General features: G+C 45.7%; 2 protein-coding genes across 5 annotated transcripts in view; both read left to right on the forward strand.

Moving 5' to 3' along the window:
- The window catches only part of RPL21 (ribosomal protein L21), a 407337-nt gene that overhangs the window by 116019 nt on the left and 270516 nt on the right, over window positions 1-20802 (forward strand). The window lies entirely within an intron of this gene.
- The window catches only part of WASF3 (WASP family member 3), a 37116-nt gene continuing 18864 nt past the window's right edge, over window positions 2551-20802 (forward strand). The window contains exons 1-2 of one of the 2 annotated variants that reach the window (XM_069972059.1): window positions 2551-2687; window positions 19451-19593. In XM_069972059.1, the coding sequence (XP_069828160.1) occupies window positions 19461-19593 (133 nt within the window). In that variant the 5' untranslated portion in view covers window positions 2551-2687; window positions 19451-19460. Of the gene's footprint in view, window positions 2688-13529; window positions 13575-19450; window positions 19594-20802 lie in introns of those variants that run through there. The other variant, XM_069972060.1, reaches the window with a different exon arrangement.

A 20802-nucleotide genomic window follows, 5' to 3' on the forward strand; every position in this document is an offset into this window, starting at 1 on the left:
GTATTCGAAAACCATGATACAATACGAGGCCTATACCCCGAGAAGGAATGGGTTTAGGTAAGCATACTACTAACGTGATGAGTGATAGCACTACACAGTGCTGTTATTATATGGAGCAGTATTACTTCATGGTGGTATTGGAGGTGACCATAATTATGATGGCACTGGGGGCAGGAGCAGGCACAGGGTAGTACTGCTAATGTATGGAGAGCATGGAGAAGAGGAGTAAAGGGTGCTGGAGAAGTAAGGAGCCAAAGATCTTAACGGGAAAGTTTGTGACTGAAGAAATTCTTCATGGCCGTCTGGGTCAGAGAGAGAAGAAAAATGTAAGTGAGCAACTCTGATGTCACCTATAGAACAGGATATAACTGTACTGTAATTACTAGAGATGAACGAACCTTGGGCACGCTATGTTTCCTCCAACCCCAAACGCTCTGCAAGAAGTTGGATGCAGTCTTAGAAAATATGGACAAACTATGGTCTATGGCTGTATCTATGTCTTCCAGACAGCCTTAGAGCTGCACCCGAACCCTAGCGAGCTTGAGGTTCGTTCATCTCTAGTAATTACTTATATAGTCTGGAAGGCCAGAGTGCAGCTAGAATCTACTGCTATATGGTTAATGTATGGTATGGTGTAGTGGTTATATACTGTTTTTATTTTCTCATTTGTTACAATGTACCAGTGCTTGCAGTCCTCCATTCTCAGCTCACCTATAATTGCCTAAACTGGTTAATATTGTACCAAACGGTGTTCCTCAAATGGAAGACAACACAAAGATAAGAAAGGAAATCTGCAGAAAGCCATATATATCCTCTGCATCTGATATCCCAATAAGCATGTCATATAGGTAATAAGTAGCCAGGCTGAGTGAGGCGAAGCTGGAATCTCTCTACCCAGAGGCTAAAAGAACAGGGTTGGGGGGTCACTTTAAAGGGGAACTGTCACACTGAATGGGAAGCCGGATCTGCCAGCCCCTTGTGGCGGAGCATAAAGAGCTGAGCTGATTGATATACAATGTGGTTGAAAAACATTCAGTATATCTTTGGGTCATAACTGGACACAGCATGTAAGCAGGACCCTGGCTATCAATATTAAAGTGGTTATCCAGCGCTACAAAAACATGGCCACTTTTCCCCCTCTCTTGTCTCCAGATTGGGTGAGGTTTCAAACTCAGTTCCATTGAAGTAAATGGAGCTTAAAGGGGTAGTGCGGCGTTAAAGATTTATTCACAGAATAACACACATTACAAAGTTATACAACTTTGTAATGTATGTTATGTCTGTGAATCGCCCCCTTCCCGTGTCCCACCACCCCCGCATGTATACCCGGAAGTGTGGTGCGCTATACATTACCTGTCACGTGCCGACTTGTCTCCGATCTTCAGTCAGTGACGTCTTCTTCGGCTGGCCGGCGAACAGCTCCGTCTGTTCCGAATGCCGGCCGCCCTCTGCAGCGTCATCCGATGCTCAGCCGCGATTGGCTGAGCATAACTGTGCTCAGCCAATCGCGGCTGAGCACAGTTGTGACGCGGAGGGGGGACGGCGGCAGCGATTCGTCCGTTCGTCCGAAGATGACGTTTGGCACAAAATGGCGGACGGCCCTCGACACGGATCAGGTAATGTATAATGCACCACACCTCCGGGTACATGGGCGGGGGTCGTGGGACACGGGGAAGGGGGCTATTCACAGACATAACATACATTACAAAGTATAACTTTGTAATGTGTGTTATTCTGTGAATAATTTTTTAGCGCCGCACTACCCCTTTAAGGGTACAAACACACACCCTATACGCAGCGTATTTTCTGCTGCGATACGTAGCAGATTAGATCTAAATAACTGAACACAGTATCAAATCTGCTGCGTATCTGCTGTGTGTGTTTGTGCCCTAAAGGGGTTATCCAGCGCTACAAAAACATGGCCACTTTCCCCCTACTGTTGTCTCCAGATTGGGTGGAGTACTGGTTGCTATGGGCAACAAAGCCAGTGTTACTATACTTGGGGATCTTGCAGCACAACTACAACTCCCATCATGCCTGGGGAGCTGAAAGCTGTATGGGCATGATGGGAGTTGCAGTTTTGCAATAATTGATGAGCTACAGACTAGGGAACTCTGCTTGTTCTATCTATCTAATATGTATGCATGATGGGAGTTGTAGTTTTGCAATAATTGATGAGCCACAGACTAGGGAACTCTGCTTGTTCTCTCTCTATATCTATTGCATGATGGGAGTTGTAGTTTTGTAGACGTAGTTGAACGGGCCAGTAAACAATGCATTGCGCACACATGTGATCCTAGCATGTACATCAACTACTACTGCCCTGCAGCTTCAACTAGATCACAAACCGCTACACAACATTGTCTCTTACGTCACTCCGCTTTCTGTCATGCCATTGGTCAGCAGAAATCTCTCTGCGTTTTCCTATTGGTTCATCTAGCAATCGCTCCAAATCGGAGGCCGGCGAGTCCCCGCCTCCTCATTCGGATTGGTCGATTCGAGAGCCCTACGTCACGGCTGCTGAGTTTGCCCCTCCCACCCAGCGTTGTGCGAGCGGCCAGCGCTGAGGACAGTGATGGAGAGTGGGATTACCGGGGGGAGCGCAGTGACCGCCAGCAGCCGCCGCACCGTTATCCTTCCTTGAAGCGGGGAGAGCACGGCCGGGTATTGTCGCTGCGGTTTACACGGTGCGTTTTTGTCATGTTACTTTTATTGTGCTATTGCAGGGAGAGGGGGTTGCTCTCCATCCCTAACAAGGACGGCTGTACAGTATTAATCCCCCCGGGGGACACGCAGGGGGTGGGGGAGGATGATGGTGATGTTGTTATTCTGCTTTGCTTAGGCCTGTGACCAGTCACCTCTATGCACTGTGTGTAATCTCTCTAATCTGCACACTGCTGACCATTGCTTTGCATTGGAGCCTGCTCTATTGTTATGGAGGATGTTGGGGAATTGTTCTCTATAACAATAACTTAGGCAAGTTGCTATGACGACTGATGTAGCATTTAAAGGGGGTGTCCATAGGAAAAAAATCATTGATGGAGAGTCGTGGACCATGCATGGGAAGCAGGGGTAGGGAACCTTGGCTCTCCGGCTGTTGCAAAACTACAACGCCCATCATGCCTGGACAGCCGAAGGCTGTCCAGGCATGATGGGAGTTGTAGTTTTGCAAGAGTTGCCTATGGAGCCATTGGTATTGATATTGATTGCATGGGGGGGGGGGGGGTCTCTGGGCAGTTTCATGTCCTGTGAAGCGGAGTGTGAATAGGGAGCAGACAGCACATTGTTCTGCTCATTCATAGTCCGGTGAGATCTCACGGCTCTTTGCACAATAGTCTCTGAGCGCACAGATCCGGCCGTGTCCTCAGGAATTCCTGCCGGGGATGACCATGTGGCGAGCATGCAGCGGCCCAGCTGTCCCATCACTCTGTGGCTGGGATTAGGATGGAGGAAGCCAAAGGGGACTCGAACAGTTCAGCAGTGCGAGTGTTAATACAGCCAGCGTGCACGGCCTTCTGGGTAAGACTGGCACCCGAAGGGTTCTGCATCACTTCACGCGATTTGCGGAGGAGCCGAGCTGGAATCCTTTTAGTGTGGAGTGCGGTGGAGCAGGTGCGCTCCGGATCCCTCCCACAGAGTATCATTGACTCCCCCGAACCTCACAAGTCCTGGGAATTGAAAGTGGTACGTCGCTGAGAAATCTGCCAAAATGCAACCTGTCACTGTGCAGAAGTCGGTGGCACGCCGTGAATATTTAATGTCAAATCCATTATGTCCTCTAAGCATTCCCAGCGCGGGGAGTAAAGTCAGACTGGTTATGGCCGGGCAAGAGTAAAGAAAGGACCATGATGCTGGTTATAACAACCGTGTAGCAACATGCAAAAAGTAGCCAGGGCGCTGTGAGATGGCTCTGGACTCTACGGGTTTACAGCTCTCCCCCAGGTAGATGATGATGGGATAGAGAAGGGTTACGTGTCTCGGATTTTCATTGCCTGGCCCTATTGTTCTTGGGGAGATAATCCACCACTAGAGCTGGCAGTGGCTTACTCCTCCACTCTCCATAGGCAACCCATGAATGTTCGTTTGTGAGGGTCATTCATGTGCATAGGGAGATTGAGAGCGAACTGTTGGTAGAATCTTTGACTGACAGCTATTGAAGGTGTAAAGGTAGCTTAAAGTGACTGTACCACCAGGCCCAGGCTGAAGCACTGGAGGCGGCCGACCCACCCTTAGTGGTAGGAAACCCTAGCCCCTCTATGATAGGGTTCCATTGATTCTAATGGAGTCACGTCATGGAGGGGCTGGGTTTCCTCCCACTAAGGGTGGGTCGGCCGCCTCTAGTGCTTCAGCCTCGGCCTGGTGGTACAGTCACTTTAAAGGAGAAGTCTGGCGAAAATTTCCCAGTGGGAGGAAATCCCCTCCCCTCTATGACGCAGCTCCATTAGAATCAGTGAAGCCGCATCCTAGAGAGGCGGGGGTTTTCACCCACTGGGGGCGGGCTGGCCAGTTTACAGTGCTTCAGTACCCGTGGAAAGAGCGGTGCCGTACACAGGAATCAGGCCGCAGTTCAAAAAACGGACCATGGCACTGGCGCCGTTCTATACATGGGTCATAATAAAGCAAATGTACCTGATGGTCAAGTTTGACCTTTGAGCATACCCCTAAATCAACATTATCAATAATATGGACCGGAATGCAGAACTCCAGGCATCATTTATCACAGGGGTGGGGAACCTTGGCTCTCTAGCTGTTGCAGAACTACAACTCCCATCATGCCTGGACAGCTAAAGCTTTGGATGTCCAGGCATGATGGGAGTTGTAGTTTTGCAACAGCTGGAGAGCAGAGATTCCCTACCTCATGATTTGTCCCTATGATGCTGGGAGGTCCAAAACTGTTTAGATGTTTGTGCTACTGTACTAACACAGCTTGTCAGTACAGTAGTGCTAAACAGTTTTGGAACTCCTGGAATTATAATCATCTGTATTTACGGACCGTGCATGGAACGTTGGCAGCAAGGCAGGGAGAGAAGCGATAAGCAGTGCGCTTCTTCCTGTTCCTAGACCCTGACTAACCAAAACTTTTAACATGTCTCAAGGGCATCTTGGATGGATATCAGGTCATTTTCAGGTTACAGCAACTTGCGACATCATTCATTTTCAGGCTGAATGAGGTCAGACAGGATGACGCAACAATTTAATAAAATAAAAATACCATTACACTGTGTGCACAGTGTCTATATGTTTCCATGGTAACAGACTACAAACAAACCCTATGTAGTCTGATCCTGCAGTCATACTCTCTTCTGTTTCCCACTTCTTAAACCCCTTTTAAAGTCATTCTAGCATACACATTTTTACACTCCCCCCCCCCCCCCCCCCCCCTCTTCTCACACCCTTGACTGAGGACCCATGCACACATCAGGAAAATTCATCCAGATTTTTTATCTCAATGTGTGGATACATTTCCTGACCCATAGGCTTGTATTGGGCACGGAATTGGTTCCTGAAAATAGGACCGTGAAAAAATATAGATCAGGTCCTATTTCTGGCTGGAATTCTAGCACTGATACCCCCATACAAGCATATTTGGGCATCTGGAATTCCGTACAGCTCTGGATGCAGATCTGGAAACTGTCTGGCTGTACTGATAGCCAGTATCAGCACTCTGCCAAGTACGAGTCGGTTCTGACTCTGGCCCTTTAACTGTATGTGCTCCCAATGCTGCGCTGTGTTTGGCAGGGTAAGGCAACCCTGCAAATCACTCTTGTGGCCAGAGGCAGCAGCATTATACCTCTGGTCACAAGAAGCTGCCCTCCACACCGATTCATACTCCCCACCCACCCACCTCGGGGCTGGCATGGAGGTGTGCATGTGGACTTAGGGGTTGCCCAGTCGATCCCACAAACCTTAGGGTCCATTTAAACAGAAAGATTTGAAGCCAAAGCCAGGAACAGACTATAAACAGAGATCAGGTCATAAAGGAAAGCCTGAGATTTCTCCCCTTTTCAAATCCATTCCTGGCTTTGGGTGGTATTACACGGAACGATAATCGGCCGAATTGGCCCGATTCGGCCGATTATCGCTCCGTGTAATAAATGCAACGATCAGCCGATGACAACGATCATCGGCTGATCGTTGATATAGGTTAGAACCTATTTTCGTCGGGCGCCGACCGCGCACCGCTGCGTGTAATAGCGGTGCGTGGCCGGCGACTAACGATATACAATACCCATCCACGTTCCAGGGCTGCTCCTGCCTTCCGCTTCTCCCTGCGTCCCGCGCGCGCTCTAGCGTCACAGAGGCCTGTCAGCTGATAGGCCGCTCAGCCAATCACAGGCCGCGGCGGTCCCGGCCTGTGATTGGCTGAGCGGCCTACCAGCTGACAGGCTGCTGTGACGCTAGAGAGCGCGCGGGACCCCCGGGAGAAGCTGACGCAGGAGCAGCCCTGGAACGTGGATGGGTAATGTATGCCAGTTTAGCAAGGGCTGCAAGGACATCGGTAACGATGTCCTTGCAGCTCTTGTCAAACGATTATCGGGCGGTGTAATAGGTCCAGTAAACGAGCAACGATCTAGCAGATCGCTGCTCGTTTACAGGTATTATCGGGCCCTGCTCGGCCCGTGTAATACCACCCTTAGGGTTCAAATCTTTGGCAGATAATCTGTCAGATAATCTTTCTGTGTAAATGGACCCTTAGGGCCCTATTCCACCGGACGATTATCGTTCGCATAATTGTTAACGATCTCAAACGACCGCTATTGCGAAAGACCTGAAAACATTCACTCATTTCCATGGAACGATAATCGTTACTTATAAACGTATTTGCGATCGTTTTTTCTTCGCTATTGCGTTCGTATCTACTGCGAACGACGTCTTATTCAATGCGGACGATTTGCGAACGAGCAACGATAAAAATAGGTCCAGGTCTTATAAAGCGACCAACGATTTCACGTTCGGTCGTTAACTGCATTTCAACCGAACGATTATCGTTTAGATTCAAACGATTTAACGATAATCGTCCGGTGAAATAGGGCCCTTAGATTCCAGGGACCTTATTGCTGATTACCTAAAGTCTATGGGCAAGTTTTATCTGTTGCATCCGGAGTCGGCGCTGATATATACCGTCTTTTTATGTATTTCTGATGAGTTGAGCAATGTTATGTAATACATCATGTAGTCTAGTTTCTATATCCGTCGTGCCCGCACTGATCCTGTACTTTAGGTCTTGAGTGAGAAGTTTTCAGTGACCAGGAGGAATAATAATGTGTCCTCCTTTTCCCACGGTATTCCTGATTGTAGCCCCTGGACCTCTGAAGGATTGTTCTCACAGTATTCACTTGTATCTACATTTACATAATTGGTGAGGAGAGATCAGGAGGAGGACGACATCCAATACGTGTCCTGCCCACAGACTGGTATGAGGGGAGCGGGTGACAGAGCCAGAAGTGGCCCCCCAGCCCTCCAGATACCAGGGAGGCTGAGCCTCACCCTTGTTTTTCCTTCTTTCTCCTCACAAAACCACAATATGGAGGAGCTCAGAGTGACAAGATGACTTCTGTCTCTCTATCACCACTCACACTTTCATCTCTCTGGCTCTTGTTCTCTTTTCCTTTCCCTGTCTCTCGTTCGCTCGCTCTTTCTCACTCCTCTGCACTCTGTGTGTCTTGAGATTTTTTAAAATAATTAAATTACAGATCTGTATAACTTTCTGACACCAGTTGATATGAAAGAAAAAGATTTTCGCTGGACAACCCCTTTAAGGTCCTTGTACACCTCCAGACGACATTTATCTCCCCTGTCCTCCCATGAACATGAATGTTAGATACAGCGAACGTTCCTGTGTTCTCTATGGGGAGGCCACACTGTTCTGGCAGCTATTTATCTCTCCAGAAACAAAGGGGTCGGGTGGTTAAATTCCATCACGTCTGTCGAGGAGTCTCAGGAGACACCCATACACTTTATACTGACAGCTGAACCCACTACAAGCAGGGAGTTTGGCTGACAGAAGTATGTTCGGGGCCGTCATGCTGCAGAATATAATATTGGAGCGCCTGGCGGGGATCATCTTTCTTTTTGTAGCACTTTATTCACACCTACCTAAAACTTTTGCACTTTTGTGTATGTCTCTTGAGGAAAAGTAATCTTCATGATAATCTGGTTTCTGGTTTCATACAGGCGGCCATAGTCGGTTATTTTCCTTCTTGTTTCTTTTGAATTTTCCATTTTATTGTGTTGGAGAATTAATAGGATTCATCCATTCAGTTTTTTTGCTCCTTAGAAAAGCTTTTCGTGGGAAATCTTTTTTCTTTTCTACTGGAGTAGACAGGGCCTCCGCTGCCTCCAGAATTCCTAATATCCCCGGTGAACCTCCCAGAGGGGTAGAGGGCGCTCATCAATTACTTGTCACCCAATGGGTTACAGTAGTCCTGCCAGCCTGGGAATAGTGCAGAGTTTGCTGAACTAAATAAATAGACACTGGTTAGAATTACTGGTCCCAGTAACCATTGACCTTTGTTGCTAGTAGCCAGGTATGTGCAGTGTATCTGTTCCTGATTCATCACTAAGGGCCCTATTCCACCGGACGATTATCGTTCAAATTATCGTTAAATCGTTTGACTCTAAACAATAATCGTTCGGTTGAAATGCAGTTAACGATTAACGACCGAACGAGAAATCGTTGATTGCTTTATAAGACCTGGACCTATTTTTATCGTTGCTCGTTCGCAAATCCTTCGCGTTGAATAAGACGTCGTTCGGTCGTTGACAGTAGATACGAACGCAATAGCGAAGAAATAGCGAAGAAAAAACTATCACAAATACGATCATAAGTAACGATTATCGTTCCATGGAAATGAGTGAATGTTTTCAGGTCTTTCGCAATAGCGGTCGTTTGAGATCGTTAATCGTTAACGATTATGCAAACGATAATCGTCCGGTGGAATAGGGCCCTAAGTCTATGGCTGGATTTGTGTTCCTAATAGGAGTGCGCACAGTGATTCCCCTATGGAGTTAATAGGATGAGCATGTGCTGTAGCACTTTGATGTTATTTTATGGCAGCTTTGGGAGTGTGTGTTTAGTTTGCAAAAAGGAGCAAGAAGGTAAAAGTTATAGTTTATGGAAAGACCCTTTAAAATACAGATGTCAGCGGACACTGGTTTTGGACGTAATTGATTTTCACTGCCTGACCTCCTGGCGGTGGCTGACCCCTCTCCATAGTGAAGACATGAACACATGTGTAAAAAGAGGACAGGAGAGAGAGCATTAACTGGCCAACAGTTATTAAAATTGTATAGGGACCTTAAAGGGGTACTTTGAAGAAAATGAAAAAAACATTTTCAAATCAACTGGTTACAGAAAGTTTGTATATTAATTTTATTTAAAAATAATAAATCTTCCAGTACTTATAAGCTGCTGTATGTGGTGTATTCTCTTTAGTCTGACACAGTGCTCTCTGCTGCCACCTCTGTCCATGTCAGGAACTGTTGAGAGCAGCAGCAAATCCCCATAGAAACTCTCTCCTGCTCTGGACAGTTCCTGACAGGTGGCAGCAGAGAGCACCATGGTTGCATAGATTTAGATAGGCTGTTGGGCGTAAGATAGATGGATAGCTTTTAATCAGATAGTGGATGCAGGAGGGGGTAGCATTAGATTGGTTGATGGACGATGAAGGAACGATGGGTGAATAGCTTTATATTGGAAGGTGGATGTAAGATAGACAGCTATAGGCTGCATTAGGGTATGTTCACATTGGGTAATATAGGTGGGTGCCTTAGGGTCCATTTACACAGAAAGATTATCTGCCAAAGATTTGAAGCCAAAGCCAGAAACAGACTATAAACAGAGAACAGGTCATAAAGGAAAGCCTGAGATTTCTCCTTTTCAAATCTATTCCTGGCTTTGGCTTCAAATCTTTGGCAGATAATCTGTCAGATAATCTTTCTGTGTAAATGGATGCTTAGGGTACTATTACACGGAACGATAATCGGCCGAATTGGCCTGATTCGGCCGATTATCGCTCCGTGTAATAAATACAATGATCAGCCAATGACAACGATAACCGGCTGATTGTTGATATAGGTTAGAACCTATATTTGTCGGGCGCTAACCGCTAACCGACTCCCGCACGCTCTAGCTTCAGAATGGCCTGTCAGCTGACAGGCCACTCTGAAGCTAGAGCGTGCAGGATCCGGGGAGAAGCGGACCGCAGGAGCAGCCCTGGAGCGTGGATAGGTAAAGTATATGGTTTAAGCAAGGGCTGAAAGGACATCGGTAACGCTGTCCTCGCAGCCCTTGTTAAACGATTATCGGGCCGTGCAATAGGCCCAGTAAACAATGTTTACAGGTATTATCGGGCCCCCATTGGCCCGTGTAATACCACCTTTAGTGTCACACAGTGTCTCTGCGCACCTCCACTTCCGTCGCTCTCCGCTCAAAGAATTCACATGTCAGTTCTATGAGCGGGGAGCGGAGATGCACGAGCCCTCCCATAGAGACACTGAAGCACGCGGGATTCCGCCTATATTACTCAGTGTGAATATACCCTTAGATAGATTTTGGTTGTATAATTGACAGAAGAGATGGTGGGAAAGATGGTTGTATCACTTTAAGTTAACACGCGAAATAATGGCTTGCTAAATAGGCCGTTCATCATTTGTAAACGACAAGCAAGCGATTGTTAGGATTGGATAGCTGCCCTGTGCCTTGGCAGCCCTTGGTTGGTAATCTGCACCATTATAGATGGCAGAGAATTCCTTGGAACTGGTGCTAATACATTTCTTGCCATTGAGGAAGTGTTCGTGAAGTTTCTTGAATCGGCAGCGATCTCAGCCCCCGGCTTCCTCCAGCATTGACACATCACAATTATAATTACATCTTGTTCATTTTGAAGCTCTTAGCGCTTTTTTTTTTTTTTTTCTGTTTAGCCGGCCAACGTGCTGAACGGCAAATGCTGCCAAGATATCCGGTTTGATCAGCATTAGGCGTCTGTGCTGGCAGCGGTGGTGTTACACAGGCCGGCTATAGATTACACCGTACCTTTCAGCTGCCTCAGCACCATCTGACGGGATCACACCACTAATAGCCATCTTCCCTATACAGCGGTGTACTTTGAAGCTACCTAGCCTGCCATCAGAAATCCTCATATGTAATTTTGGTGTCTGCTTACAAGGTCTTTTTCAATAATCATGGGTTTGGGCGCAGATTTCCTCTTGGACGTTATCCAGCCGGGCTAATTTTGATGCTATAAATGAATCTAATTGATCCTTCTGTTTCCCGAGCTCGTGTATGGTAGATGTGCTAATGTGGGGTGACATCTCCTCCGGATCATCACTTAGTTCCAAAATTGGAAAGTGCACTGAATCCTTATGAGCTCCTGTATATACGGCCGATGAGTGGCTGCACTCCAGCCAGAAATCAGGGTGGATTTGCAATGCTCATGGTTTGTACAGATATGTTAACCGCCTCCATCCAAAGCCATATTGAAGCCATGGCAGTTTTTGGTCGCTTCATTTGGTCTTATAGTATCTGCTTGCAGTCTTTTTCCTTGTACACGCAACCATTGGTGCTCCAGATTCTTCCAGACACTCCCTTACACATACACTCAGCCATTAAACTGACTGGTGAGAACCGCTGCCAGACGCTTCTGCTGGTTTTATATTTTCTATGAGATCCGGGATCAGGCATGTTAAGACCCAGCTATCTGCTCCATCTTTTTCATGCTATCTGCTATCAGAAGAAGTTGGGATCCTCACGTACAATTAGAACATTGTCTGGTCCCCCGATATTGACATTAAAGTGACACTGTACCCACAATGTGCCCCCCCAAACCACTTGTACCGTCAGATAGCCACTTTTAACCCAAGATCTGTCCTGGGGTCCGTTCGGCAGGTGATGCAGTGGATTGGAGTGTCTGTGCCCTAGGCCTGCAATGCCTCTGCGTCCCTCCTCCCCACCCTCCTCATCATTAGGAATGTACCTGGCCAGTATTTCTCCTATTCAGCACTTGTCTAAGCGATGCACATGTGTTGGATCGCTAAGGCACCTGTAAAGTGTTCAGACAAGTAATGAATAGGAGAAATCCTGCCCTATGGCATTCCTAATGGGGTGAAGAGGGTGGGGAGGAGGGACGGAGAGGCTTTGCAGACCTAGGGCACAAACACTAGGCCACACTAATTTGACACATCGCTGCAAGTTTTAAAAGTTGTTTTTTTTTTTGGGACAATAACTGCATCACCTGCCCCAGGACAGATCTTGGATTAAAAGCAGCTATCCAAGCGTTTTTTTTTTGTTTTTTTTTTGAGGGGGGCAGATTGTGGGTACAGAGTAGCTTTAAAGCGGTTGGCCCACTAGCAGATTTATCGCCTAGCTACAGGATAGGGGATAAATGTGTGATCACTGGAGCATCTGACTGCCGGCACTGCCACTGATGGAGACAATGGAGATCCCAGGGTGACACTTGGATGGAATGGTAGTGCATGCTTGCATCGCCCCTGTCTTCATCAGTCCCATAGCAGTCAACAGTGCAGTGGCCACACAGCTGCACATTACCTCTCCATCCACTAAGGACGCTCTGATCAGTGGGGGTCCCGGGGCATCACACATTTATCAACTGTACTTCAGTCAGCCTTCTCTGGCAACCAACCAACGCAAAAATTTGGCACAGTGTCATCTAAGGGTTATGGACAAGAACAAAGTTTGGGCGGATGCAACATACTGGGTATGCCCCATTCAGTTATAGAGCAATTCCAGCTGAACGTACAGAGCTCATAAATAATGCATGTGAGTATTGAACGGACGCGCTGAATAATATATAGCCAGGCACTGATAGCTCCCCGGGGCAATACCTGGCAGCTAGGCCTGCTGGATAATATAGTTCAGTGATGAGATAATGGAGGGAGGAGGGTTCGGCTTGCAGACTATCTGGATTTCTCTTTTCACAGACATCATTGAAGCGTACAGTTAATGTGCATTAGACTTTGGCTGAGATTTTCAGATTGCCTATGCAAATGCCCTGTCAAGAGTGTTAGTGGCTGAAATTTACATAAAACTTATCTGAATGGGACTGAATGGGACAGCTTCTTTCCCCCAAAATGTGCCACGTGTAATCTCAAATCCCAAATTTAAAATTTGAGTGTGATTTACGACTTCTGTTAGCGGGGATCCGGTCTCATCTGTCTCTGGTTCTTCTGATCCTCTCCTCTTTTCTCGAAAAGCCATGATTGATTTTTTTTTTTTCCGCTATATTTCCGGATGCCTCATGAATTATTTTTTACTGTAGTTGTAAATAATTCAAGAGAACGGTCTCCTTTTTTTTCCAACTCTCACAAAGTAACAGGGGAAGCAGAGCAGGTTACTTCTAGGGGAGAGATTTCCTTGTTCTCCCAGGAGGGGACCCGATCCTGTCTTTGGCGCGGAGTGGTAATGGGGCAACGTGCATTAGACTTTAAGGTGAAGCTTTAAAAAAAAATTAAAAGAAACTAGATAATACATTAGTATGGTTTTTTTTTTTTTTGAAGGGGTGCTGCTTAGTCAATGTGCCACAGCAGTGAGCAAGGTTTGACGCATTATTTCACAGGTAAGTGTATTACAAAGCTCTGAGAGATCCACAAAGTTAGGAATATTTGAAAACTGCTTTAGGGTAGCTTCACACACACTGTATCGCAGCGGATTTTATGCTGCGTATCCTGTAAGTGTGAATGCACCCTTAGGCTGGGTTCACACACAGTATATTTCAGTCAGTATTGTGGTCCTCATAGCAACCAAAACCAGGAGTGGATTGAATACACAGAAAGGCTCTGTTCACACAATGTTGAAATTGAGTGGATGGCCGCCATTTAATGACAAATATTTGCTGTTATTTTAAAACAACGGCTGTTATATTGAAATAATGGCAGTTATTTACTGTTATATGGCGGCCATCCACTCAATTTTAACATTGTGTTTTTAATCCACTCCTGGTTTTGGTTTCAATATGAGGACCACAATACTGACTGAAATATACGTAGTGTGAACCCAGCCTATGGGTGCGTTCACATGTATAGGATCCGCAGATTTGATGCTGTGTTCAGTTATTTAGATCAAATCCTTCTGCATATCTGCTGTGGATCCTCACCATCAAATCCACTGCGATACGGTATGTTTGAAGCTAGGGGTTTTTATTGATTTTTTTTTTTTTTTTTTGATGGCTAAAGGTCTCCATACACCTTTTAGGCTTTAGATGGCCGTACCTGACGCTTGTGGCGAGTTCGTCTGTCAGTATAATGTGTATGGGGCTCTTCCAATTGTCCACTGACAGATGATGGAGGTGGAAATAGGGTTCGGCCATGATGGGAAATCACAGTCCAACAACTTTGTTCTGGGAGAGAGAAGCTGCAAAAAGCTCTCTGGCTGTGGCTTAAAGGGGATGTTCGGCCAGACCCATTTTTTAGCAAGTGCTGGGGAGGATAAAAGAAATAACAACTGTTACCTCCCCCGCTACAACGCTGGTGGCCGCATACTGCTGCTCGGTCCCCGGGTTGGCCGCTTCCTGGTATGCTCATACCCGGGTTTTGACGCGAGGTCCGCTCAACTAGTCAGCGGCTGAGGCGGGACCCTACTACGGCTGCTCACTGGGCCTGGCATGTCACAACCTGGTCCCTGCTCAGACTAGGAAGCGGCTGGGGACCAGAGTAGCGGCATGCGGCTACCAGTGATGGAGCATGGGAGGTAAAAGCATGTTATTTCTTTTATCCTTCCCCTTCCCAGCACTTGCTAAACAAAATGGGTCTGGCGGGACTTCTCCTTTAAGTGTATGTTCACACTGATTAAAATAGGCGGAATTCCATGACGTAACTCTCCGCCTGCCTCAGTGTGTCATAGCATCTCTATGGGACAGCGCGTGCTCCTCTGCTGCCGCCGCTCTCCGCCCGCGAAAGTGCCACCGCCTTCAATGAAAAAGTATCAATAATCCAAATGTTTTGAATTCCAACACTCTCCAACCATTCAAAACGTTATGTCTCTGACGTATGTAATTCTTTTTTTAAGGTGACCGCACCCTTAAAAGTACTCACTACACACACACAGTAATATGCCAACCTGTTTAACTGTTTAACTCAACTCAAAAAAAAAGAAAAAACGTATATTTTTTGTTTTGCGTTTACAGCTCCTGTGCAGCCTTTTCTGTCTCCATAGTAACAGACTACAAACACAACGTAGTCTGATCTAGCAGTAATACTTTTTTCCATCCTTCTCCTCCCTCCTGCTAACCTACAGAATGTTTGATATTACATATGTAACGTTGTAATACAGTGCATATTATTGCCTATTATTACTATTTCCTAGTCTTTATCTCTAATCATATAAAATACAGGATAGACGCACACGCTTTATCTTCTTTCACCCTCAGTACTCTTGGCAGCGCTGCTAGTTGAGCTGTTTATCTGTATTACGGGTATAGCTAGTGTTATATGTACGTTTTTGGCATCCATAGCCTTTCATTTTCAAGCCTGTGAAGTGATTGTAGAGTGGTATCGCTCCGTCTTGTTATAGAACAGGTGTGCGCCATTAAATCAAGGCAATAATTTGCCGCCCTTTGCTCTCATCGCCATGGTAACCAGCGGTTTTTAGCTTATCCTATGTGCACCTACCTGACCCAGCATTTCTTATATGCCTGGATACATAGACAATGTACTAAGCAGCAGTGTCTTGGGGATATTGTGCATCACCATTGTTAATTTTCTTTGTATACTGGATGGTCATGCTTATAGTATTGATATTCTACTGAGCGGATTCTTTGTTTGCAAACTATATATATACTTCTATAGGTTTATAGGGTATAGGTTGTAGAAGCAATGGTTGTCCCTGAACTGTTTGCATGGCTAAAATTTGAAAATACTTATCCTAGGCCTAAAATACCTGCCCTGTCCTGTCTAACACTGATAACATATTGATTTAAATGGTCACTGTGTAATGTTTTACTTGGCCTGTGGTGGCGCTGCAGGGAAAGTGAGCAATAACTGCAAGTTTTTACCTACAGATTAAAGCTGATGGCTGGAGACCCCAGCAGGGGGACAATTTGTATACAGTTTATAGTTAAAGGGGTATACCAAGATAAAACTAAACTTGTTTCTATCCACAGGATAGGGGTAAGAGGTGGCGAGTGGTCGACCTCTGTACCCCCCAGTGATCTCCGTATCAGCCTATGGTTCCTTTGTCTTGAAAAGAGCCATGGGTACGGCACATGACCCGTGGCTCTATTCATTCCTATAGAGCTACTGGAAAGAGCCAAGTGCTGTACTCTGCTCTCTCCGGTGGCCCCATAGAGAATGAATAGAGCCCAGTACAGCACTCTGTTCTTTTCCGACAGCTCCATAGGAATGAATAGAGCCGCAGGTACGTGCCGTACCCGTGGCTCTATTCAAAACAAAGGAGCCGTGCACCGGTATGGTGATTGCCGGGGGGTACAGAAATCGGACACCCCGCGATAAGTTTTAAGTTAGTTTATTTTGGAATACCCCTTTTAAGGAAATTTTCTAACAAGTAAGGATTGCAAAAAAATGGAATGTGTCATCACTTTCATGCCATCTCAACCATAAGTCAGTCAATAACCCCAGATTTTGACCCAGGTGGTCCGGATCTCCAAGTAACTGCCTCCTCAATTGCATCTGCATTGATGTAGAGTTGCGGAGCAGGAGCTGTCAACCACTAGTAATATGACATTGTGCCTGCCCAGGAACCCGTCCCTACCACTCACAGGCTGCAGGCCTGAAGAGAGAATAAAACATGCCTAGGGACGTGTGGTGCCCCAGATGTTTTTTACATCCCTGTCATACCCCTGCCCTGAAGACTTCTCCCATCAGACTTGATTGATAGATCTATCCCTGTTTGGGTATAGAGAGAAATCTATCAATCAAGACCGATGGGGCAGACAGAAGCCTTCAGACACCGCCCCAATAACTCATGGTTCTGGCAGCATGAAAGTGATGACAGGTTTCCTTTAAATATCCTCTGCAGACTGCTGCATAAAACCCACCTATCAGCAGACCTGTAATTTCTATGCAGTAACTCTGTGAGATGTACGTTTCTTGTTTTATCATAAATTACACAGGGCCGGACAAATCCCAGAGTAATTTTCTGCCGCCTACGGAAGTTGTTGCTGGCCTTCAAAAAAAGAAAAATCAAACTCTCTCCTGGTTCGCTCTGCTCGTCCTCTACAGTCAGCATTCATCTGTCTATTCGCCATGTACTAATATCTATAAACAAAGTCAATTCCAAAAATCTGACAAACGACTCGGCACCTTCAGGGAATAGGCCCTGCAGCAGTGACGCTCAGGATTCAGCAGATTTAAAGGGACATTGTCTACCAACCTTCTCTAATTCCACTAGTTATTATTAGCCGCTTTCCAGCTCCGGATCTCATTTGATGGTGGCTGATTGGAATTAGTGAAGCTTTTTTTTTTATTTTAATCCCAATAAAGCCATTTGTGTATTTGACAGGGGTAGAACGACTTGGTATCACAGACAGCTGGTATGGTAGAGAGCGCAGTGAATGTGTAGCTCCCATCTTCCTGAGACCCCCTTGTGCACCATCTGGGTCGGTAGAAGTTCAGCACCAGTGTCTATGAGAAGAGGATTAACACGTCAGCATCTTCTTTTCCTAATACTTTAATCTACATGTGGTCGGGAGCGAACAAGTTACTAGGCCGACCCTGAGGTCTTTTGTTTGTTTGCTTGCCAACAATAAGGAGCCTAGATGGCAGAACAATAAGGGGAGTTGGCATATGCCAGGGGCGGCATAAACTCTTCAGTCTTGGACAAGTACGTCCTCCATGATTCAGCTCAGATTGTTGCAAGTCACTTCCAGAAGGATTTCTACTTCTTCACAGGGTCCCTTGTCCTTTGATGGTCCCTGTTCCCCACTTTGTAGGGGATTATAGTACAACAGAGAGAGAGAGACACACACCCCTTGGGTATGCATGGGCTCAACTGAACCCAAGCACGTGGCATTTGATAACTGGTGGCTGAAGTTGGATGCAGTCATAGGCTTTGTTCACACAACATAAATTTTCTGTTAATCATGGCCTTTGTTGTCGATTTGAAACAACAGCTTTGATTAATAGAAAATGTTTGTTGCACTGCAGTCAATGGAATTCAGGCTGGAGTGTATACACATAGTATACACTCCGGCCTCGATCCCTAGCGGCCGCACGAAAAACTCACTTGCCAGTTTTTTGCGGTCGCTTTTCATTGAATAGCAGCTGCACAGAACTGTCAGTTAACACAGTAAAAAATGCAGCTCTAGCCACACTTTCTATTGTGTGCTATGGTGAATTGGGATGCGGGTACACAGGGATGCGACCACATCCCAGTTTAGCACAAATGAAGTTATCTGCAGTACTGGCTGGGATGATCTTCACTGACACTGGTCGTTCTGTAAACCCGGCCGAGTCACAGAACAGTCGGTGTTTTACAACGTGTGAACCCGGCCGTAGGCTGCATCCATGTTTTTCAGGACTCTTTAGGACTGCATCCAACTTCTGCAGCCACTAGTAATCAAATGCCGTATGCTCAGGTTCAGAGGAATCCGAGCGTCTGTCTGTTCGGGAAGGATAGCCCCAAGTCCCATGCTACTATTTGTGTCAAATATGACAGAATATGTTACAGAGACCAAGAGCGAAGCTTAAAAGTAAGATACCGCCTGTTACTGTTTCACTTTGCTTACCTAGTTGGGTCTTGGATGGCCGAAATCATGCAGATTTTGTCCAGAAATAAGTATTTCTGCAGACATTAATAGAAAACTCCAACCGATTCTATGGAGTCAGCAAACATGAAGAAGGGAAGTTGTGGTTTACATTGTCCCGGGTGGGACATCCAGTTATCTATGAAGAAAGGGGATCTATATTGTTTCTATCCTGGCGCACCCCTGATGGTTCACTGCATCCTAATATTCTATTACTTTGCTGTTTACTGTCCTTCTGTAAAGTAGGCTTCAAGGGGGCGTCATGAGTTTAGAAATATAAAATGTGGTTCTTTATGTGATCTATGTAAGTGGAACGAAGGGAATTATTATTTTGGATCAACTGTACGATACATGTAGAAGTCTGGCAGGAAAACCCATTGGAGGAAACTTATTTTTTTCAGCTTTTAGAGCATTATGGTTGTACTGTAGCTTTATATATATATATATATATATATATATATATATATATATATATATATATATATATATATATATATATATATAATGATGAAGCTCCCTGATGATTCAACATCCCCTCTAGCCAGACATGGATTGAAGAAATGATTTTTGTATAGATCCATGAACTACTGCCGGAACTCAGCGGAAATCAATTCTAACTGCGGAAAGATATCGATTATAAGACGACATTTTCAATTTAACCAGGCAAATAGTCATTTTCTGTGTAGATAACTTTGATGCCACTTTCTTACAGTCTTTTCTTTCTTCCTCTATAGTTACTAAGAAATGCCGCTGGTCAAGAGAAATATAGAACCCAGGCACCTCTGCCGGGGAACCGTGCCGGATGGGATCACCAGTGAACTAGAATGTGTGACCAATAATACGCTGGCAGCCATCATCCGACAACTCAGCAGCCTAAGTAAGTCTATATGAAGGGATGGCTACTACTGCATTTGAGTAGTTGACCCCTTATTGTTGCCGTTTCTCTGTGATCACAAGTTAACTGCACTGTGTACTGATCTCCTAATACCATGCTCTGCAACAAAGAGTATTTCTCCATTTGGAGGACCCATATATGTTATACTTCATTTCTCCCATTGTTGCACTGCAGAGAAAATTAAAGAGGAAGTTCCACGAAATTGAAAAAAGGCAGTCAGGGGGGGTACTGTAAAATAATAAACTAAGTAAACTTACTTGTGCTTCTGTTGTGCCATTCCTGGGTCCTATTGACAGCCACCGGCTAACATCTACGGCTGGAATCGGGGTACGTCATATACCCACCTCTTCCAGCTGCAACACCACAGCCCTGCTGATCAATTGCCTGCCCAGCCACTCAGTGACTGCAGCAGTGTCCTGTCCATCACTGATTGGCTGGGTGTGCAGTCACTCAGTTGGGTACGTAACGTTGCAGCTGGAAGAGCTGCAGGACACCACCTGCTTTCAACTGGAGTGGTACTATGGGGCACCAGGATAGGTAAAGTATACTTTGTTTATTATTTTCCTGCACCCCCTGCCGGCCTTTTTATTTATTTATTCTTTTATTTTTATTTTGTGGGACTTCTTCTTTAACCCTTATTGTCCACTTCCCCTACAGGTTAATGCTTATTGTTTTGGGCCCCAGCAGAGGGATACATGTAGTCATAAGTTAAAGGGAATCCATCATAGCCCATACTAAGCTCTTTGTACAGGCAGATCTGGGCAGGAATGCTGAGCCCAACATTGTCCTGTGTTTTTAATAGGTTGTGCCGTTCTAGAGATATGGGCCAAAAACCTAATATGCTAATTGGATTGCTCAGTGCAATGTAGACAGTCCCTGTGCCTTTGCATACAAGGTTTTTGGTCCATATCACCATTATGGAGTAACCAATTGGAAAACGGTGACATTTTTGAGCTCAGCATCACCATACAAGTCTGCCTATACAAACAGGTTAGTATGGGTCACATTAATGCCAGATTCCCCTCAAGTGCATTTTTTTTTTCAAGAAATATGAAAAGTTGCAGATCTCCCAACAAACTCTGACTGTATTGTATAGATGTGATCCCACTATACGGAGGGGATTGGGTTCTCCCCATGTGCATTAGGCAGCAGGTCTTGTGTAGTGTGATGGATGAACCAGTCATCTGTAAG

The sequence above is a fragment of the Dendropsophus ebraccatus genome, chromosome 5, assembly GCF_027789765.1.
Source record: "Dendropsophus ebraccatus isolate aDenEbr1 chromosome 5, aDenEbr1.pat, whole genome shotgun sequence".
In the NCBI taxonomy this organism is placed as follows: Eukaryota; Metazoa; Chordata; class Amphibia; order Anura; family Hylidae; genus Dendropsophus; species Dendropsophus ebraccatus.